Source organism: Candida albicans, chromosome 7, assembly GCF_000182965.3.
Source record: "Candida albicans SC5314 chromosome 7, complete sequence".
In the NCBI taxonomy this organism is placed as follows: domain Eukaryota; kingdom Fungi; phylum Ascomycota; class Pichiomycetes; order Serinales; family Debaryomycetaceae; genus Candida; species Candida albicans.
In genome coordinates this window covers 493,223-516,436 of record NC_032095.1, presented here as the reverse complement: position 1 = coordinate 516,436, position 23,214 = coordinate 493,223, and the positions used below count along the sequence as shown (strand labels likewise).

Sequence of the window (23,214 nt, the reverse complement as noted above, 5' to 3'; positions counted from 1 at the left end):
CATTCATAGTGTCAACAATGACGAGTCAGTAAATTACTACAAGAAGATAAAAGAAAAGTAATATTATTACCAAGTAAAGCTGATATTCAAAATTGTTAGACTCCTGCTAGCAGATTGTTTGTAAAATACTTGTAGCTTATTGAGTCACCATGCATTATCTATGTCATAATTTTTGAAAACCTCGACTACATAACTTGAAGAAATACAATAATAATAGAGTGTATATTGTATCTGTCAACATAAAACAGATCCTATACTTCATATAAAAATAAGAAAAGCAAATACCCACAGTGTCAAAGCTTCTTAAAAAAATGTCTAATAAGATTTTGTATGTGCCTGGGGTGGACCTTCCGGTCTGGAAATTTCACCAGAATTATAATCTCCCAGTTGTTGTTGAAGATTATATCCTGGCTGTGAAGTTTCAGGATAATTTGTGGTACCATATCCTGGAGTAGCTTGTTGGGGTAAATCATTATTATACCCTCCTTGATATTGATTATTATTGTAATAAGCCTCATTTGCTTGTGGATCAGGAGGATTATTATAAGCCACCACTTTATTTTGTCTTCCTCTTCTTGCTATTAAAAAGATGGTAAGAAAAATAGGAATCAATAACAATAACCATAATAACCATCTCCATTTCCACCAACCGGAATAATCATCATAAGAACTATAATACACAATTCTTTTAACTAAATTCTGGGAATTAATACTTTCTGGCAATAACATATTTAAAGGATCAGCAAATATGAAATAGACGTCAACGAATGAAAGATAGGGTCAAAAAAAAAAAGAAACAGAAACAGAATCAAAGTCAAGAAAAGATTGGTGGGAAATCTTGTAAACTATTTATAGTTGTTTCTATAGATAAATTACCAGGAGGGAGGAAGGGGGGTGGTAGTTCTATTAAATGGTAAAAAGATAAGATGGATGATAATATTCAACTTAAACTACGAAGAAAATATGGTGAAGGCTAATAAAAAATTGAATTTGGAGTGGACCCAGTTAAACAATAGTGTCATTAATTCTTTTCAATTCATTCGTATTTACCTTCAAGTCCAATACTATTACTTTTGATAATTAATATTCAACTCGAATAGCTTGACTAAATTATAGTAAACAAGCAATTATCAATTTTATTATTAGTTTTTTTAGATTGGGGAAAGGAGATAAATCAAATTCGTATGATATATTACGTAACAAATTTTTTTGCATTCATTCGTAAATTGGTTATTGAATGAATGAACACTTGAAATTATAAAATTAATGTAGTATTACCTACCACTACTATTACTACTATTACTATTATTATGTTTTAAAAGTGGGTTAAACGCACAGTCCCTTATTTATAATACTAATTACTTTTTAACATGAAATGGTAGGGTTGGCATAAGGGAACATAACCAAAAAAAAATATGCTAAATCTCAAACAAAACAAGTAAACAATTAATAGTTGTTGCTGTACCTGACGAGAAATTGTTAGTGTGATTGTGGTGTTATATGAATTATGTAAGCATATCCTTCAACTACAAACCATGACTAATCAGTATTTGACTAGAGGGAGATAGGAAGGAACTACTTAGTCCATTTTTAGTTTTCGTCTATAACAAAAATTGTGCGTGGGACACACACACACACACACACAGATAAAATTAAGATCCATACTCGAGCTACATTAATTTACACACTTACACATATTATTAAATAGGGTTTATTGATGGCCAGTTTGCTCCTTGATCTCTATTTGTTTCCTTACAAAATTGAAAAAGGAAAAGTTTCAAGTTTAAGACGTATTGTAAGTGTAAGTAAAAGTAAGAAAAATTTTATTTTAGTGAAACCAATTTCTTTTTCTTTCTTGGGTATTTGAGAGAGAGAACTGCACTCATACATTTTTATTTTAGTTACAAAGACACGAATTAAAAATTTCTTAACAATACATTTTCTTCTTTACATACTTACATTACATACTTACATTACATACATTCACAGACAACGACAACAACGACAACAACGACAAAGAACAACGACAAAGAACAACGACAAAGAACACCATTTACTCAATTCAATTTCGTTTATTGCCAACAAAGAGGTTTTAACTCTTTTTTTTTACCGGATATTTGTTTAATCTTTTTCTTTCTTTCTTTCTTCCTTCCTTCCTTCCTTGGTTTCTAATTGACTCCAATCATTACAAGGAATCACTATCACTTTTTGTTAATTATTGTCATATTAAAAATGAGTTCAGATAATTCATTAATGGAATCAGAATCCCTGTTTATATCAACACCACAGAAACTGCAGAAACGTCAAAGTTTTGGATCATCAGGATGTGATTTACGACCACTTCGATTAACTAAACAACGTAACAGAAATTCCATCATATCAAATTCGTCAAATAGTCCTAGTGGTACTCCTACCACTCCTTCATTTGATTCACCAAGCAGAAAGGGAAGTTTGCCCACTAATGAAGAGTTTCATTGTCGACCAATTAGATTAGGGAGAAATGCCAGCACACACTCTGAAGATAGACACAACTCGATATCTTCAATTAAAAAATTGACGCTGGATAATAATATCAACAGTAAGCTGTCTGAAATCAAGAAATCAATTGACGAAGAACTACTGACAACAGATTCCCACTCTTCACATCTGTCGAAACGACAACTGTTTGATTCACAACGAAGGAAATCGGATTCTTCAAATTCTTCAAAACGTAAATCTATTCAAATTAAGAACCTCCCCATCACCTCCACTACAACAAGGAATTCTTCCAAACGTGCTAGTCAATCTCAATATGATGATATGATATTTGCCATTTGTTTAGTAGATTTCCATCATCAAAGAGGTCCAGAAATTCAATGGTGGAAATCGAATTATCATCCTGATTATAAACAAGGTTTATTTAAAAATATTCCATTTCAAGCCCTTCCTGATGGATCACATTTATTTGAAGAAACATTTTCAAATTTCAATTTAGTTTATGATTTTGATCAAAAACAATCAATTGATGATTTCAATGATGTCAACAACTTTAAAGGAGATCCTCGACATTTGAAAACATTATTTGGATGTTCATGTGTAAGACAAGTTAAAACTAGTGATTTGACAGAAGAAGAAAGAGAACGGAATAAAGATATCACTCGATCTATTGTTCAAAAAGCTATTGTTGTTATTACACGAAAGCAACCTATTTTCACCAAAATCAAAGATAAATTATCGATAATAGCTAAAAGTTATTTTCAACAAGAAACTTTTGATAATTTTGAAATTTTGGATAATTTATTTGAAAATTTAAATGGTCAATTTAAACTTGTTGATAATGAAATGCATACTGAATTGGAGCAAGAAGAAGAAAATTATGTCAATTTAAATTTGAAATCGACAGTAGGGAAATTTAGATCGAGATTTTTAATTATTTTCAAAAGTTTATTATTAGAAAAGAAGGTACTTATATATTCAAATAACAATCTTGAAGCACTCACACAATTTCAAAACAATATGTTATCATTAATGCCAAATTTGATTAATAATCTTGATGATTCTGGATGTCCTCTTATAGATTATGCTGAGACTAATGGACCTTTATCAAAACCACAATCACTAAATACAACTAATAGAGTATCAATGTTGCGATTTTTTGGATTGCCATTACAAATATTCAACACTAAGAATTCATTTTGGAATCCGTATTTACCGTTACAACAATTGGATGAATTGGCAGTGAACAGCTTTATGATTGGATGTTCTAATCTTTTATTTGTCAATCAAGCTACTTCATACGGAATTGATGTACTAATTAATTTAGATACTAATGAAGTCACATATCCGAAAAACTTGTATGCAACAGAAGATTTACAATTGAGTGCACTAGATAAAAAATTTATTCATCATTTAGTCAATTGTGATCAAACCACTACTAAACACGATGATTTTATTGGTAGTGATGATTATATACGATACAAATTTGAAGATTATTTGAATTCATTAATATCTACCATGAGATATAATCAATATTCAGAAAGATTCGGACAACCACCACCAGGATTTAATGAAGCTAGTCATATAACTGAATTTAATATGAAATTTATTGAATCATGGAAAAAAACCCAAAATTTCAAAATATGGAATATGATGGCCGATGAATTTATTTTCAATTTTATTGAACCAAAACATACTGCCCTTGATTTAAAAGATGAACCTTATTCTATTAATAAGAATATTTCCAATTTTTTCAATAGTTTTAAGGCAAAAACTACAGCCATCACCAATACATCATCCATGAATGATCAAACTATAAAAGCTCACAAGTTTATTGAAGATGATGATCAAGACGAAGACAAAGACGAAGACAAAGACAAAGACAAAGAAGAAGAAGATGATGATGATGAATACAATGATGAGAATGAAGATACTGTTGATGAACTTGTAGCTGGGTTTGAAAAAGTTGTACCTTTAACCGAAGATAAATCTATGGGGACACCATCATCGCCAATAATACCATCAACACCTAAAACACCTAAATCCATTACCCCAACAACATCTAAATCAACTACTCCTACAACTACTGCTAGTACTGAAACTATAGGGAAACGATTATCTACTTGGACAATTGGTTGGGGATTTGGAAAGAAATAGTGTATAGTATTTATAGATTTTAATATATGAGAAACAACAAACTAAGCAACTAACTAACTAACTAACTAACCACCACAAGTTGCCGTGAGAAGAAGAAGTTGTAGACTAAAAAAAAAAAAAAAAAATTTTTGAAAAATTTACAATCGATGAGCATTCTTTTAACAGTTAACCACATATCGACCCCCATGAAACATCCATTTCAAATATTAATTACAAATAAGAAAGGTACTCATATTTTTGCCATTGTGAAAAATTATTTACAAGTTTTTGATATTTCCAAAGGTGGAGGAGATGATGATATTAAAGTAGGTGAATGGCAAGATACCACTGAATCAAATCATCCAAAAATTCAAATTGAAAAACGTACTGGTAGACAAATTTCAACTCAACAAATTCATAATCATCTTAGATATTTAATACTTACCCCTGATGAACAACATATTATTGCATCGACAGATTCTGATAAATCAATATTAATTTTCAAAATAGATTTTAATAATTCAATTAATTGTTTGAAATTAATTAAACGTCAACCAATCCCAAAACGACCAAGTTCAATTACTATTGATTCACAAGGACAACGTGCAATTGTTGCTGATAAATTCGGTGATGTATATACTGTATCTATTAATGATGATTCTAGTATGTCAGAAATAGAAATAGAAATAGAAAAAGATATACAACCGATTTTAGGTCATGTTTCAATGTTAACTGATATAACAATGGCCACCACCCATCACAATAATAATAATAATAATAATAATAATAATAATAATAAACAATTCATTATAACTGCTGATCGTGATGAACATATTAGAATATCTAATTATCCCAAAAGTTATGTAATAAAAAATTTTTTATTTGGTCATGATGAATTTGTATCTCAATTATATATCCCTGTTCAATATGATCCTAGTATTTTGATTAGTGGAGGAGGTGATGATTTTATAAATATTTGGAAATGGTATGAAGGTGAATTAATAGAAACTATTCAATTAAGACAATATATTGAATCATATTTATCAGATGATCATTTACCACCTACAAGATTTAGAACTGAAACTTCACCAAAAGAAATCTCAATTGCTAAAATTGCAACTTTAAGAACTAATGATGAAGAGGAGGAGGAGGATCATTTATTGATTGTTTTAGTGGAAAATACTCCAGTGCTATTGGTATTCAATCTTGATGATTCTTATAAGGCCAAATATTTACAAGCTATAATTGTTAATGATTCAATTATTGATTTTGCTATTGCTGCTGATAATAAAACAATTATAACTTCATTAGAATCAGAACAACATTCTATAAAATATTTCACTTTACAAGAAGAAAATGATGGGAAGAAATTTTCTGAAATTCAAGGACCAAATATTGAACAATTCATCCCAATTGAAGTTGAACAAAAACTGGATTTTCAACAATTATATACCATTTTCCAATTAAGAAAAAGAAGTGATAGCTAAAAAAAAACAACTTATACTCTTTGTTTAGGGGGAAGGGAAGTTTATATATACTCTGGTTTCTATATACTACGTAAATATAAATAATAATGGATTTTTAAACCAAACAACAACTTTTTATTTCAACTCTTCTAATCATTATTACTATTCTATTGCTGTCACCTTAGGTTCATCATTTATAAATCCACCTTGTTCACAAAGGGCATAAAATAATGAATCTTTATTCTTGAGTAAATTCGATGGAGTATCAAATTCAGCAACTTGACCTTTTTCTAATACTAAAATACGATCAGAATCCAAAATTGTATTTAATCTATGAGCAATAGTAATAATTGTTTTATCTTTAAATTCATTTCGAATGGTTTCTTGTAATATTTGATCAGTTTCAACATCAACAGCAGCAGTAGCTTCATCTAAAACTAAAATATTGGAATAATTTAATTTCAACAAGACTCTACCGAGACACATTAATTGTCTTTGACCAATTGATAAATTAGCTCCACCTTCACTCACTTTAACCAACAATGGATTAGTTTCACCATTTTCTTCTTCTTCTTCTTCTTCCTCGGTAGTCTCCCTCTGGTTATGCATTTTTAAAACATGATCTTTCAAATGAGATAATTCCAAGGCTTTCCAAATTTGATCATCGGTATATTCATCAGTTGGATCCAAATTCGATCTAATCGTACCTTCAAAAACTTGAGAATCTTGAGGAATAATCGATAATTTATGTCTTAAATCATATAATCCAATTGAAGATGTATCTATACCATCAATATTGATATTACCATCAAAAGCTTCGATTATTCTAAATAATGCTAAAGTAATTGATGATTTACCAGCACCGGTTCTACCCACAATACCAATTTTTTCTTTTGGTTTAATATCTAAATTGATATTCCTCAAGACTAAATCCAATTCAGGTCTATATTTAGTTGAATAATCATTAAATTTGATTTCTCCTTGTTGAGGCCAATCTTGTGGTGGTCGATGATCTGGAATAATCTCTGCTGCTTCAGATTTCAAACGAGAATATTCTAATACTCTTTCGACAGAAACAATATTGGTTTCAACTTCAACTGTCATTCTAACAATCCAATTCAATGATTGAGTGATTTGTAATGCATATGAAACCGATAACCCTACCAATCCAGCAGTTAAATGACCCGATTTCAATGTTAAAATCGATAATCCGGCGGCTCCCAAAATAATTATTGATCCTAAAAATTCCAATCTAACAGCTAACCATCTATTGGCATTAATTGCCGGATGATAAGCACTCATATTTTTATCAACTCTTGATTGATTTAAAAATTTGAATCGTTCTTCTTTACCATAAGCTCTAATTGTCGAAACTCCAGTTAATGATTCTTGGAAATTGGCAAAAATTGGTGATCTGGAAACTGAATCTAATCTTCTCAATTCTCGTGATGTTCTTAAATAATATTGCTGATAATAAATATATAATACTCCTAATGGTAAAATAAGGAATAAAAATGGCCAAGTTGAAAATGAAATAACCACAATAGTAAGGAAAACTTTAATGGAATTACTGAAAAACATATTGAAAACTCGACCAATAACTTCATCAACTTTATAAATATCATTAGAAAATCGATTTAAAACTCTACCAATTGGAGTAGTTTCGAAAAATGTCATTGGTGCTCTAAGAACACTAACAGCCATACTATTATGTAATTTTTTCGAACCTTGAATAGTACAAAAAATCCAAAGATATGTGTTTTGAATCAATGAAGCTAAAGAATATCCAATGCCCAACAAAAAATAAATCCCAAGATATTTACCAACATTAGGATTATATCCATATTTAGTATTGATTTCTGACCAATGTTCTAACCAAAATGTCGAAGCAACATTGACCAAATAAGAACCAAGAGCAAACCCTAAGAAAATAACAACATTAATTGGACCACATGCTTTGGCATATTCTCCATAAACTTCCCATTTGACTTTACCTTGTTCAAGATGTTCTTTTCTAGCTTTAGTGTCTTCATCTTCTTCTTCTTCTTCAGGAGGTCCAAGTTGACGTTCTTCATCATCAACAACTAATGAAGCCTCTGAAGCTCTTCTTAAACTTTCAACTTCTAAATCACATTCTGAATCCAAATCATCTAAATTAATATCATCATCTTTAATTTTGATTTCAACTTCATTATTAGTGTCAGTTTGACTTGATGGAGTTGGAGTTGGGGAATCATCTTTTTTCTTACCAAATGATTCAATCAATTGACGGATTTTACTAGATTCTTGTTTCATAATATCATCATAAGTTCCTTGTTCTATTAATCTTCCATCACTAACCAAATTTAAAGTATCAGCAATACTTAAAACTTTAATATTATTAGTGGCCAAAATTTTACATTTAGATTTAAGTAAACCATTAGGACCTAAAACATGATCAGTTAAATGTTTCCCAACATGTTCATCAACGGCACTTAATGGATCATCTAATAAATAAACATCGGCTCGAGCATAAACTGCTCTTGCTAATGATAATCTTGCCTTTTGACCACCAGAAAGTGAAATCCCCTTTTCACCAACTTCAGTTTTATCACCCTTGGGTAAAATACTTAAATCAACTGTTAAAGCACAAGCTTTTAATACAATTTGATAAAATTGAGGATCATATCTATGACCAAATAATATATTGTCCTTTACGGTACCATTCATGATCCATGGGACTTGAGAAACATAAGCCACTTTACCATGTAAATTGACTTCACCATCTAATTTATATAAATCACCTAAAATGGCTTGAATAATTGATGATTTCCCTGAACCAACTTTACCAACAATACAATCCAATTTCCCCTTTTTACAAGTTAAATTGATATTTGAAAGGGCAACTTTATAATTTTGTTCACCTTTGGCTTTAGACCATAAAAATGTCCCATTTTTAATCAGAACCGCTGTATCACCAATATTTTTAGCTTTAGGTGATCTTATAACGGCATCGGTTTGTAATTCTGATCCAGTTAAAAATTTCGTTAATCTACCAATGGCAACTTGAGCTTCGACAATATTAGTAATGACCATTGGAACAACTGCCAAGGGGAAAGATAAAAGATTAAATAACGATAATGCTGGAAACACTAAATCAGTGGATAAACTTTTATTTGAAGTCCATACAAACACAGCAAATGTCGAACAACTAACTAAAAATGGAGCTAAATTCCATGTGAAATTAGATGATGCCATGAAAATCCCCATTTTTTTCAAATTTTTCAATTCTTTTTCATTTCTAACATAATTCAATTGTTTTAAATAAGGTTGTTCCCAACCATATAATTTTAATGATTTGATATTATTTAAAATTTCATTAATTAATCTTGATCTTTCATCTTTATATTTCATTTGTGTCTTTTGTAAACGTTTTTGAGTTCTAGCAATAACAGCATTTAACGGAATCATAATTATCATAATGGCTACTCCGGCCCACATGGCATTACCAATTAATTCATGTAATGAATATAAACATAATAAAATTTGGAAAGGACCTGACCAAATGATTTGTAAATTTTGTACTAAATCTTGTAATCTTTGAACATCAACTGACATTAAATTAACAATATCACCCGTTGATGATTCTTGTTTGGATTCATTTGATAACACTAAAGATTTATTATAAACAACTGATGTCAATGATGATTTAATTTTCATACCTAAATCAAATGCTCGTTGGAAATATTGATGTAATGAAGCTGTTTGTACTACGGAAACAATAAACATGGAAACAGAAATCAATAATCCACGAGTTAAAGGTATAGGATCACCTTTTTTAACTGATTTGGAATAATCATTGACAAATTTAATTAATAAACGTAATAATTGAGGTTGAACAAAAGCTAATGCATCTTGAGCACCTTTAAAAATACCACCCAACAAGAATTGACCACCAAAAGCTTGAGCAATGGCCCAAGTTAATGATTTATTGTTAGTAGATTGAGCATTCCAATAATGATCGAAATCTTTAGTAGTTTTATTGGCTTTTAAAGATTTAGGTAATGAAGGTAAATCTTCTTCAGTTAAATATTTATGATACCCTTTTTTCATTAATCCACCCATCCAATCAAATGTAATTCTTGAAAATACATTAGCTTGATCAAGTGGTGATTCTTTTAAAGAAACCCGATGATAATAATTATTTAATGGTTGTATAGGAAACAGGATTTCCACAATTAAAATAATAAAAGCATTTATCGTGGATAAAATGACTAAATTTGCAAAACCTTTATCATTATTTTTGCCAAAACTATTTCTTAAATAAAGATTACCAATTCTTGCTAAATTTAAAATCACTTGGAATAACCAATAAAATAATAATACACCATTAGGAATAGTCGATTTGAATTGTTCTAAATAATGAATACCAAGAGCAACCATAGTAGCAATTGAATTGAGTATTAAAGATAATTTAATAATACCAATATCATTATTAAACACTAAAATTAATCCAATTTGGAAACCAATTTGAATAACAACTAAAAATAATTTCAAATAAAAATTCCAATTAATTTTATTACCAACAGTAATTTTTTTATTTCTAAGATAAATAATTTGATAAATCCCAACTAATATCATTAAAATTGCTGAAATACCAAATAAAATACCTTGTAAAAAACATGGAGTCAAATCATTATAAGTAGAAGATAATGGACCCCAACCATCTTCTTGGGTATTACAACTTAACCATTTATTTAAACCTTGATATTGAGATGAAGTGTTGTTATTGTGGTTGTTTGTGATGGTTGTAAATTCATTAGATGATGATAAGGAGAATAATGGAAGATGATTGATATAATTCCAACTATTAGATAGATAAGAAGATGAAGAAGATGAAGATATCACTTCTATTTGTTCCATGATTTATCCCTTTAATTTGATATATAATTAACAAAAATAAATAGAAAAGGAAAAGGAAAAGAGAAGTTAATTGAATTGAATTGAATTGATGAAATGATGGATGATAAGGTAAGGGGGTGAAAAAAAATAGAGACAACAGGCAGCAGGCAGCAGGCAGCAGGCAGCAAAAGAAGAAGAAGAAAAAGTAGAAATTGATTGTTGCGGAAATAAAGATTAGAAAGTCACGGGCGGCGAAGAACACTTGTCTATATGCAGTCTGCTGACAAATGAGTCTTCTTCTTCTTTTTCTTCTTCTTTATTGTTTCAATTGTCTCCAATTGGACTAAATTAAGCATTAGAAAACTTTCTACAGGTTTATTCAAAGCATTGGAAGAACTATTATTAGACTTATCCCTTTGCTTTTTTTTTTACTACATATATTAAACTATAAAGATTAAAGATAGTTGTTCTTCTTTTTTTTTTTTATTTGAAGAATTTTTTCAATCTACTCTTCTTTTTCTCTTTTGAATCAACTGTAGATGTAGGTGACCCTATATTACCTATATTATCAAGATTTCCTCCTGGAGTTTGTCTTTTTTGATAATGTGAAGGTGGTGCTGATGATGATGATGATGATGGTGATGATTGTTCATTTCCTCCATTATTGGCATTTGGATGAGTATTTTGATACATAAGTTGTTGTTGTTGTATTTGTTGTTGAAATTGATTTTGAGGTTGATTAATGATTTTTTTCGGTTTAGGTATTCCATCTTCAAAAACATGTAATGGAGGATCAGTTGGTTTATTTAATTCTTGATAAATATTTAAATCTAAATTTTCAGGGGTTTTATTTTTATCAATACTTTGTAATCCTATTAAGAAATCACGGGGTTTGAGGATTGATTCCGATCCAATATAAAAATCTTTATTCATTGAAGATGATAATTCATAAATTGATCTGATTTCACTATATGTCATCCCACCAGCAACAAAACAGAATATACGTTGTTTATTTTTGGCTTGTGAACCCAAAGTGTTGATGTTTCTTGATGATGATAATGTTGATGAAGAAGATGCCCAAGCAGCTTTTATTCTAGGATTTCGTAATGATCCACTAGTATGTAAATCTTTGCCAGCACTATTGGTGGTTCTGGTGCTGGTGCTGGTGGTGCTAGAAATACGAGTATTATTGGTTGGTATATCTTCATCTAATGGTTGATCACGGAAATAGGGGAACCATTCTCTATCTAAAGAATATTTACCAGCATTTTGCATAATTCTTTTGATCCCAGGGGTGAAACGTGAAGTATTATATGTTCCTTCATTGTTAATCACATGATACATTTCTTTATGAAATGGTTTATCTTTAACATTTTTTTTGAAAATTTGAAACCCCAATTTTTCAACATTATTAAAACATTTTTCTACTAATCCAGTAATATATTTATCATTAACGCCAATAAATCGAATCAATTTTTCAAAATCAGCTCTAATTAATCCACCTCGATAAAATGCATATATCAATACAAGTCTCATTTTATCATTGATATGTAAATCATCACGTGCTAATAAAATGATTAAATCATCGTGTAAATGTTTATTTCTTTCTCCTTCAAAACTAACTCCTTCAGCACAACAAGTTTGTTCAAAATCAGCAGCAAATTCTGCCAATTTTCTCAGGGCATTAATATCAAGACATTCATCAATCAATGTTTTATGTAATGTCAATTGTCTACGTTCTTCATCAAATCCTTTTAAATGAGCAACAATATACATTAAATCGGATGATGTTGTAGCTTTTGAACGATCAATCATTAAAGGATTATTTTTAACCAATTCACTAATTTTATTGAAAATTAATTCTGAACTTTCAATAATATGTAAATGTCTTAAATTAACCCAATCTTCATCATTTTCATTTTCTAATTTAGCTTCAACTTCCATAATTTCCCCCTTTTCATTCTCTGATTTATATTTATATTTCCCGGTTCTTTCCAAACTTTCAACAATATCCATGGCCATAGCTTGATAAGAAAATTCATGTAAAAGTGGTGAATATAAATCCATGGTTCTATCAGTGATCAATAAAATTGCTCGTGGTTTAGATGCTACTGATGGTGGAGGATAATTTTCATTTAATCGACAATAATCATCCAATTGTGCTTGGAAAGCATCAGCTATTAATTCTGGTAATCTTTTAGCATCATAATCACCATCTTGAGGATTATAAAATCGAATTAAAGGGTATTCTTCCATTGATACTACTAAATTTAATAATGCATTGGCCACTAATTGTACTTGAGGCATGACAAATTCAATACAATTAGGATTATAATAAATCGGCATTGAATTAGAAGTTTTATTATCAACTAAAAAAACTTTAGTCTCCAAGGCAAAATAATTGGCATTTAAAAATTCAATATGATTATTGAAAAATGTTAATACATTAGGTTGATTCCAAAATTTTTTAAGCCAAAAATCTTGAGTCCTTGAATCTTGATAAATTGGAAATAAGGCAATACCATTTTTATATTTCCTAGTTTGAACATCACCAATTATACATTTTAAATTATAAATATTAACATCAATTAAATAGATGGCCGTCATAAATGTTCCTTGTCTTCTTTTAGCATCGATTTTTTCAATTGAAGCAACTATACGAAGTAACTCTTCTTTAGTCAAGACGTTATATAGCACTGATTCCATTTTATCATCGATGATTAAATTGTATAATTGACCTCGTTGCTGTACCAGTTTAATTTTGTTTAAAATATAATCATGTTGAATATTTATTAATGATCCAGGATCTTTGTTTTTAGACATGATAAAGATGCAAATGAAATAGGATGATACGTATTAAGATGAAATAATAATGATTACTAATAAATAAATTATATATTAGAAATTGATAACAAGCGATGTTGTATATATGTTGATTCTTGATTGTTGAAATTGCTTAAAAAGAAGAATGATTTGAAATTTGTCGATTTTTTTTTTGTTGTTTCGTTTTCGTTTTCGTTTTCGTTTTGGTTTTGGTTCTCGTTTGGGGTTTGCTATCTTTGCTCGACTTAATTCAATACACAATGGCAACTTCTCAGACGGCGGGAGGGAGTAAGTGGTGGAAAGATTAACTTTGAATCGTAATTGTAATTATTGAACAAGCCAAGAACTTTCTTTTTTTGTATGTGTTTGATTGATGATTGATATTAGTGGCCCAAAAGAAATAGATGTTGATTCTTTTGTAAAATGTTTGCCTGGCTGTCTCTGTCTCTGTCTCTGTTTAGCTGTTGGTTGTCAAATTTCTAATAATTTCCCCAATCGAGTAATTTTTTTTTCTTACCTCTGGGGCTTCTATTACTACTACTACTACTACTATTACTATTACTAATGGTTTAAAGGTAAGAAAGTGTTATTTCGATCTACTTGTGAATGCCCCGTATTGCTTATTAAAGTTGCTCATTTGAAACAACTCCCTTCTTCAAGAGTTTAATTGGTGTGTAATATGAAATTGTTTCATCTACCCCAATCCCTGCATTAAAAATCTGCTTTACAAATAACACAATAAAAGCGTGTTAGTATATCTATATATCCTATATAGTTCTTTCTATCTTATTCCTTTTTTATCTTGTTAATATCTTTCTTATCTTTAGTAGTTGACTATATATATATATATATATATATAATGAATACGTGTTATTTTGAATACGTGTTGTATATAATGAAATTGCTTGTTGTTGTTGATCCAAAACAAGACACCACCCACCCACCAAGGAAAAAAAAAATTCTTTTTTTCTTTCTTTCTCTCTTTTTCTGACCAATTCATACCAATCCGATTCAATCCAATCCAATCCGATTAATTGATTAACATATTCATTCATTTTTATCAACCTCAATTCACTCAAAGCTCAAAGGTTATATATATATTATTTGGTCAAATGGAAAACTAATTTAGTCCACCCCTACCCCCACCCCTCTAATATTCCTATATACTACTATTACAGAATAATATCAGTGGTAAAGTGTTACCTTTTTCTGTTCCTCCCTCGCTTCTCTTATTGTTCAATTTCACATTACTTCCCCCCCCCCCAATTAAGTCTTGATATTTAGTTATACACATACAAACAACTCTTTATCATGCAACCAGTAACATCAGAAGAATCATCGGGTGTATCAACTAGAGAATCATTTGAAATTGAAGATGATTCTCTTCAATCTGATTCAAACCTAAACCCTTTAGGTGTATCACTTTATGGTTCTAAAACAATAGAATCTATTGTTTATATACTAGGTTGGTATTTTTTTTCATTATCAATCTCCATTTATAATAAATGGATGTTTGGATCAGGATTAGATTTTAAATTTCCTATTATTATCACATCATTCCATCAATTATGTCTATGTATATTAAGTTGTGTGGTATTATATTTAAAACCCAATTTACGTCCACTTCATACTACTAATGTTTCAACACCTACTTCAACTAATGGTATATCTGGTCAAACAATTGGTAAATTTTTACAAAGTTTATTAATGGATTTCCCAATATATATTAGACAAATATTTCCTTGTTCAATTGCTAGCGCTGGTGATATTGGATTAAGTAATGTATCAATTTCATTAATCACATTATCCTTATATACTATGTTGAAAACTTCTTCATTAATGTTTGTTTTATTGTTTGGACTTTTGTTTAAATTGGAAAAATTCAATTGGAGATTGATTTTTATTGTTGCCATCATGACAATTTCCGTTATAATGATGACTGATAAACCAGAACTGGGCTCTTCTTCCTCTTCTTCTTCTTCGGTTGGGATATTTATGGTATTGATGGCTTCTATGTTGAGTGGATTACGTTGGTCATTTACTCAAATTTTATTGAAAAAAAATCCTTATACTCCAAATTCAATTAGTACAATTTTTTATATCTCTCCTGGAATGTGTATAATTTTATTTTCTTTAGGTTTGATATTTGAAGGTTGGACAAATTTTATTAATTTAGAAATTTGGATCACTAAAGGTTTATTTACAACAATAATTTTATTGATTATCCCGGGTGTTTTAGCATTTATGATGACTTTATGTGAATTTAAATTATTAACCGTGGCTCAAGTAATTACATTATCTGTGGCAGGAATTTTTAAAGAATTATTAACAATAATTTTAAGTTCAATTATATTTGGTGATAAATTAAGTTTAATTAATATTTTAGGTTTAATATTAACATTTATGGATATATTATGGTATAATTATTATCGATATTATGAAAATGAAGATCATAATAATGGTAATAGTAAATCTGTTTTGAGAGAAGATTTAGAAAGGTAAGATCAATATGGGGATATAAGGATAAGGATAAGGATAGATTTCAAGCATAAGAGAATATATATATTATTTATACACTTTTTTTTTATTTTTATTTTTATTTTCATATGTAAAATTATTAATTTCATATATATATATACTAATAAGACGTATGTTGGGTGTTAAGTCTATAGATTCTAAAAATTTGGCATACTTATCATAATAATGTTATTATAATAAGAAATATTGATAAAACAAGTGATAATATTGCTGTTGGAAATTTCATTGTTCCAACTTCAACATAATTCATTTGACCATTCAAATTTGCTTGTGCTTTACTTGTAGATGTACTATTAATAGCACTTGTAGTAACTGAAGTCAGTGAATCTCCATTTAAATAAATTAAACCACTTTTAATAGAAGCACCACTAAATCTAGCAGGAATATCTAAAATAACCGTGGCTCCACTAGTTTGACTAAGTGAAGAATATATAAATGTACCTTCAGTTGATTCACTGTATACCGTGGCAAAAGGTATTTTCCCTGATTTAATATAATCAATAGAATTTCCAGAAATTCCAGAGTTTCCAGATTCAATAGAACTGGTAGTATCACTGGAGCTGGAATTGGAATTGGTGATATCGGCTAATTCGCCAGCAGTATTATTATAAACATGTTGATCAGGGTTTGCCACATCATTAAAAATATCTTGTTTAGTCATTTTTAAATATTTATTCAGATTAGCTAAAGCAATTTTTTTACCTTCATTATCAACTGCCAAATAAATTTGTTTTAAAAATGGTAATCCCAACATATTATACCCAGTCACTGAACTAGGTACAACTTTTAAAACACATGCTTCAGCCCCATTTTCAAAATTTAATGAACTTCCATTATATACTGCTCGACCAATAAATTTCGATATTGGTACCGATACCGTCAAACCACCAATTTGGATTTCAATGGCAGCTTTAACATCAAGTAATGGATGACAAGTAACAAGCCATCTCGTGAGTTCACTTGAATAATAAGCTCTCGTTTGAATAGCTAAATTAATAATCACTTCTAAAGGTAAATAAAAATTCGATGCTCTGGAATCAAGTAAAACGGGTATTTGATCATCATTTGATTTCATCGTCAATTTTTGTCCCGAATTTAAATTCACCATTAATATATCACTTATTTGTATCACTGGTAATATTAAATTAAATAAATCTTGATTTTGTTCTTGATAACTAGCATTATATCTAAATCCAGTATGAGGTATCATATCAAATTGATAAAAATTCCCAACATAATATTTTTGATTTATAACACCAGGTAATAATTGAGCGATAGCAGTATCAGGATTACTATCATTACTAAACCATAATGAATATCCTGGTGATTCAATTATACCTTGATCAACTAATGAATATAAAAATCCTGAACCTTTAGGTGTCCCCGCTAATCCAAGACCTCCAACTAAAGCATTACTATCATTAACATCAAGAAATGTCATGTTTTTAAATTCAATTGGATCTCCAGTAGTTAAATTAAATGATATATCATCAGTGACAAATTCTCCACTAGCTTCAAGCAGATTTAAATAGGGAATTATATATGGTTGATAATTTTGAACATTTACACCCGGAGTTGGTGATTCCATGTCTTCAGGATTTGATGATGATGTATATGCTCCATATGATGCACATGATAATACATAATTATAATCCATAGTAGAAGTAAAAGTAGAAGGGGTTGTCTTGGTGGTGGTAGGTGAATTGGTATTTGCTAAAAAATCTTCACAAGGTGGGAAATTGTATTTATTCAATACCCAAATTTCCGGTTGAATTAAATCTAATCTTAATTGAATATCATTATTGGTATCATTATTACCAAAATTAAAATCAGCATTATAAAATATATCATTTGGTGGAATAGTAAATAATACTTTAAATAATGATTTATCTTCATTATTTTCATAAATGATTGAACTAGGGACACTAGTAGTTGTACTACCACTAATGGCCTGACCAGCTTTAGTGTCACCTGACCCTTTCAATTGGGTTTCTTGTGATAATAGTGGTGGTGTTGTTGGTCTTTGAAGGGTAATTTGTACTATATCATTAGAATCAGTTGTGGGTTTCCCAGGTGATTTTTTACCATTATTGGGTTTTCCTGTGGTGGTGGTAGTTGATGATGATAATGATGATGATGTTGTTGTTGTTGTTTTAGCCTCTGGTGCAACTATTATTGGGGTGGTTTGTGCATCCTTTCTGGCGGCTCCAACTTGGATAATTAATATTAGTAAAGAATATAGTAGTGATATAGTTTTATTCATTATGTGATTAATCTTATTGTTTTGGGGGGATGAAATAGTTTGTTATTTTTTTCACGATGGTTGTGGAATTTTCGTTTTCGTTTTTTTTTTTGTTTCCGTAAACAACTTTTGAATTTGGTCGCAGTAACCATGACGGTGGTACGATTTAATATAATGGGCTCGCGTAATTTTAACTTCGGTAACGTACTTCCACATCCCACCCCTATTATTACTCACCTACCTTTGGAAACCCTTTGAAAGTATAATTAAACTTTACAAGGTTGTTAAACTGATTTAAATCACCACTCTTCGTTTCATTTCATCTAAATCATAACAAGTTTAAACCAATTCAGAAACGCACTAATATACTTCACATACATTGTCAATAACTAAGTAATAGACTAAGCACGGTTCAAACTTTCCTATATATTCCTTTTATACATGACCACCTATTAATTATCCTCATTTCAATCTCATTTATCATGACTATTCAATTCTAAATCAATAGTAATACTATTCTTACCATTATTACTAAAATATTTCGATACTTTATCCATATTAACTAAACAATCTTTAACTTGATTAAATGTACTCAATGAATAATTTAATTGAATTAATAATTTAACACTTACTATACCATTACCAATATCGTCACGATTAAAAATATCTTGAATTATATTATCTTTATAACAATCTAATTTTTCCAATAAATTTTCAAATTTAATCAACAGTAAATTTACTTGATAATGTCGGAATTGTGAAATATGTTTCTTCATTGATTGATTATTATTATCTTGAACAAGTAATGATAATTCATAACCTAATGGTTTTTCCTTATTTGTCAATGTTAATGAATTTATTTGATCATCACATATTCGTAATAAATATAAACTGTTTCGATATAAATAATATCTAGTACTTTCTGCAAAATCAGGAATTAATTGTAATGCCTTAAGGGTCGATACTTCTAAATATTTATAAATTTGAAATAGTACCTCCTCGGGTAAATCTGTTATATGGGTCATAACACCTTCTACTTGTTTATTAGATTGAATAGAGGGGAGGAAATATTAAGAATGATAGACTGGGGTATACTTTGATGGTGATTTTGGGAAATACTACTGAAGTTTCGTTTATCTTGATAGTTAGTTTATAGCCTTTGGATAAATACACTTGATGTGACAGGGCAGGATAGTTTCGGTTAATAAACCTTGCTGGTTGAATTGGATCAAGGTTAATTGTAATGACAACAACTCAAGAAAGAAAAAAAAAAATTTTTTAGTGTAGAATGACCGATTCCGGATATTGTGGGGGAGGGGGAGGAGGGGGAGGTGAAGGTGGAGGTGGAGGTGGGCGGCGGGGCAAGAACGCGACTTATCTTTCCGCTTGAAGGCACAGAACTCTATCTTATAGTTTAATGAAAGGTTATTCAAAGTACGTAGCTATTTTTAAATTATAAGTATAATTAGATTAAATTGGTTTAACAAGTCTATTATTATTGACCCTGTAATAAAATCTAAAGAAGGGGTTGGTAATAAAATCTTACTATAAAATCACTGGCTGATCTTTTCGACAATAAGAATACAGGTATCGATTTAAGAGCCCTTTATTTAGAAGTTTATGTAAAATTATAGAGATTTGTAACTAACAGGTATTGTTAGCCAGTATTTAACCTGTTGCTTTATTTCAAACAACATCAATTCTGCTCATATGTTTTTTTTTTCTTTCGACTCTACAATTTAGTAACAAATTTCACATAATAATATCTTCATTCAATTTTCATTAATATATAATATACTCCTAACTAAGATTAAGCTTTTTTAGCCACAAGTTTGATTGGAATAGCATGGTTTTTACCTTTAACAATAACAGCAAAGTCCTTGTCAGAATAGTGGTATGGATCATTAATACTGACAGCGGCGAAAAGCTCATCAGAACCTTCAAATTTCAAAGCACCATCATCACCGATTTCAACAGAAGATGGAGGAGTGACGGAAAATTGGACAATGTCACCAGCGGTACCAAGGTTGTAGTTAAGTTGTGGACTGATTGGATAGTAGAAAAGTTTGGATTCATCGTCGTAGTTAAATTTGGCAGAACTATCACTAACAAAAGCATAGTTGATACCAGCACCTTCATGTTTGAATGTGATACCTTTACCATTGACTCTTTCGTCATCGGCTTCAATGGATAAAGTGTATTGAGTGATACCAGCTAAGGCTTGAGCAGAAAATAATAAGGCGGTAGTAGCAGCAGTAAAGAATCTCATTTTTGTAATTGTATTTGTAGTTATAGTTATAGTTGTGGTTGTGATTTGTATCAATTGATTGATGATTTAGAAGAAAAAAATTTGACCAGGAAAGATGAAGATCTTGACCCCTTTATATACTTTTGAACTCGATGAATCTTAGTCCCGATATTCCATTTGTTGTGGAGTAATATTATTCTATTAATAGTTGGTAGAAACAAACAAACAAACAAACAAAGCCCTCTTTGTTTGTGGTTCTTTGCATGACGATGGAAGCCTTCAAAGCGCAATTGATTATATAATAATATGTCATTAATTACAAATCCGGTGGAGGGACCGTTATGACGTCATTGCAATTATGCGAATTGTATGTAAACTGCAATAGCGTTGCATTAATTATTTCTTTTTTTTTTTCTTTTGTTTACTTTGTGCATCTGATTTTTTTGATTATTCAATTGTTTAGTAACAACAGTGTTGGCATCTATTTTTAGAAGTAATTAGCAAGGGCGTTGTGCGAGTAAACTTACTAACATTCTTAAAACTTGCAAGCACAAACAATGGGATCTTTCTCAATTGACGTATAGAAGAGCCACAGAAATAAAATACCACAAAATCAAACCTTCCAAATAACATCAGAATAACTTTTTGAATTAAATATAGAACCCCCAAGGATTTGCATGACTAGGAGAAACAATACGTAATAAATGTAACACTGTTTTAGACCGTCCTTGAAAAACAAAAATTGTTGTGACAAGCCTATTATTGAATTAACACCACACATTTCTTTTTCTCTTTGGAATTGCTGAATGAAACGAGTTTGTGTGATCAAATTGAAAGGGTGGCTTTTATTGGTCTTGATATTTGTGTAGAAGTAAGCAGGACAGTAGGTTCAGCTACTGAAATTTAGGAGTTGTAAAACTTGTTTTGATTCATATATTACCAGATTTCTCTTCGTTATACTAATATTCTTAGCAATTACATATAATTTCTAAACTTCATGATGGCATCTAGAGTGTAAGCAACTCCAAGTCGTTCGATTAAACAGAGTATACATCAACAGATAAAGACTGGTCTTCTTTCTTAAGTCATTCTTCACAATGATCAAACTGTTCTACAATTAGTGTTATTTTCTTTTTCATCTTCAGAACGTTTTATTCTTTGTTTGATTTTTTTTGCAACTATACAGTTAATCTATTTCAATAAACCATCTAAGCTTTTTTAGCAACAAGCTTGATTGGAATAGCATGGTTCTTACCTTTGACAATAATAGCAAAGTCTTTGTCAGAATAGTGGTATGGATCATTAATACTGACAGCGGCGAAAAGCTCATCAGAACCTTCAAATTTCAAAGCACCATCATCACCGATTTCAACAGAAGATGGAGTAGTGACTGAAAATTGAACAATGTCTCCCTCAGTACCAAGGTTGTAGCTAATTTGAGAGTTAATTGGGTAGAACAAATGTTTGGATTCATCATCATAGCTGAATTTGGCAGAACTGTCACTGACGAAGGCATAGTTGATACCAGCACCTTCATGTTTGAATGTGATACCCTTACCATTAACTCTTTCGTCATCGGCTTCGATGGATAAAGTGTATTGGGTGATACCAGCTAAGGCTTGAGCGGAGAATAATAAAGCAGTGGCGGCAGCAGTGAAAAATTTCATTTTTGTATTTGTAGTTATAGTTGTAGTAGAAGCTATGATTTGTATCAATTAATTGATGATTCAAAAAAAAAGCTGATCAGGAAAGTTGAAAAACTTAACCACTTTATATATTTTTTAATTCGTTGAATTGTGGCCATGATATTTTGTTTTGGTGTGGAGTACATTACTCTACTAATAACTATTTCTTTTTTTAAAGAAAGGCAAACAAAGCTTATGTTTTGTGATTCTCTGCATAATGATGATGGAAGCCTCAATTACTAAGTAACTGTGTAATTTGTCATGAATTACAAATTCTGTTTTTGTTTACTTTTTTTTGATTTTGTAACCCAAAGGGAGGACCGTTATGATGTCATTGTAGCTACACGAACCATATAGAATTGAAATAATATCGGATTAATTTTTTCCAGTTACTTTTTCTGGGGCATTTGAGGTTCTTTAATTTTTCATTTGTTTGTTTAGTAAAATAGTGGTGGCATCTATTTTTAGAAAGTTAATACAAACACGTTGGAGTAAATCCATAAACATTCTTGTAACTAAAAGAAACGCAAACTATTGGTGCCTTCTCAATTGGCATAAAGGGGAACCATCACAACAATAAAATACCACAAAATCAAAATATCCACAATAACACCACCACAACAATGACCTTTGAGCTAAATATACAGCCCAAGAGTTTTGCATGACCAAGAGAAACAATACATAGCAAGCCCAATACTACTTTTAATATCCAGTGTGAAT

The 23,214-nt window shown here is 30.1% G+C and overlaps 10 protein-coding genes across 10 annotated transcripts; 3 read left to right on the top strand and 7 right to left on the bottom strand. All coding sequences in view use genetic code 12, as the record gives it.

The window, feature by feature from the left end:
* Positions 1-315: 315 nt before the first annotated feature.
* Positions 316-729, bottom strand: CAALFM_C702360WA (uncharacterized protein; the record flags this gene model as incomplete). Its single annotated transcript, XM_716223.2, has 1 exon — positions 316-729. The coding sequence occupies one exon, from the start codon at positions 727-729 to the stop codon at positions 316-318; it is 414 nt and encodes a 137-aa protein (XP_721316.2).
* Positions 730-2,232: 1,503 nt separating this feature from the next.
* On the top strand, positions 2,233-4,632 carry CAALFM_C702350CA (uncharacterized protein; the record flags this gene model as incomplete). The annotated part of the gene is made up of 1 exon (XM_716224.2): positions 2,233-4,632. One exon carries the CDS (start codon positions 2,233-2,235, stop codon positions 4,630-4,632), a length of 2,400 nt encoding a protein of 799 aa, XP_721317.2.
* A 185-nt stretch (positions 4,633-4,817) lies between these two features.
* On the top strand, positions 4,818-6,098 carry CAALFM_C702340CA (uncharacterized protein; the record flags this gene model as incomplete). The annotated part of the gene is made up of 1 exon (XM_716225.2): positions 4,818-6,098. One exon carries the CDS (start codon positions 4,818-4,820, stop codon positions 6,096-6,098), a length of 1,281 nt encoding a protein of 426 aa, XP_721318.2.
* Positions 6,099-6,239: 141 nt separating this feature from the next.
* YCF1 (ATP-binding cassette glutathione S-conjugate transporter) lies at positions 6,240-10,979 on the bottom strand (the record flags this gene model as incomplete). Its single annotated transcript, XM_716226.2, has 1 exon — positions 6,240-10,979. One exon carries the CDS (start codon positions 10,977-10,979, stop codon positions 6,240-6,242), a length of 4,740 nt encoding a protein of 1,579 aa, XP_721319.2.
* Positions 10,980-11,441: 462 nt separating this feature from the next.
* Positions 11,442-13,781, bottom strand: SEC1 (Sec1p; the record flags this gene model as incomplete). Its single annotated transcript, XM_716227.1, has 1 exon — positions 11,442-13,781. One exon carries the CDS (start codon positions 13,779-13,781, stop codon positions 11,442-11,444), a length of 2,340 nt encoding a protein of 779 aa, XP_721320.1.
* Positions 13,782-15,092: 1,311 nt separating this feature from the next.
* On the top strand, positions 15,093-16,283 carry CAALFM_C702310CA (uncharacterized protein; the record flags this gene model as incomplete). Its single annotated transcript, XM_716228.2, has 1 exon — positions 15,093-16,283. The coding sequence occupies one exon, from the start codon at positions 15,093-15,095 to the stop codon at positions 16,281-16,283; it is 1,191 nt and encodes a 396-aa protein (XP_721321.2).
* A 193-nt stretch (positions 16,284-16,476) lies between these two features.
* On the bottom strand, positions 16,477-18,582 carry YPS7 (putative aspartic endopeptidase; the record flags this gene model as incomplete). The annotated part of the gene is made up of 1 exon (XM_716229.2): positions 16,477-18,582. The coding sequence occupies one exon, from the start codon at positions 18,580-18,582 to the stop codon at positions 16,477-16,479; it is 2,106 nt and encodes a 701-aa protein (XP_721322.1).
* Positions 18,583-19,034: 452 nt separating this feature from the next.
* CAALFM_C702290WA (uncharacterized protein) lies at positions 19,035-19,586 on the bottom strand (the record flags this gene model as incomplete). Its single annotated transcript, XM_716230.1, has 1 exon — positions 19,035-19,586. One exon carries the CDS (start codon positions 19,584-19,586, stop codon positions 19,035-19,037), a length of 552 nt encoding a protein of 183 aa, XP_721323.1.
* Positions 19,587-20,371: 785 nt separating this feature from the next.
* Positions 20,372-20,830, bottom strand: CAALFM_C702280WA (uncharacterized protein; the record flags this gene model as incomplete). Its single annotated transcript, XM_716232.1, has 1 exon — positions 20,372-20,830. One exon carries the CDS (start codon positions 20,828-20,830, stop codon positions 20,372-20,374), a length of 459 nt encoding a protein of 152 aa, XP_721325.1.
* A 1,187-nt stretch (positions 20,831-22,017) lies between these two features.
* LDG3 (Ldg3p) lies at positions 22,018-22,476 on the bottom strand (the record flags this gene model as incomplete). The annotated part of the gene is made up of 1 exon (XM_716234.2): positions 22,018-22,476. One exon carries the CDS (start codon positions 22,474-22,476, stop codon positions 22,018-22,020), a length of 459 nt encoding a protein of 152 aa, XP_721327.2.
* Positions 22,477-23,214: the final 738 nt, after the last annotated feature.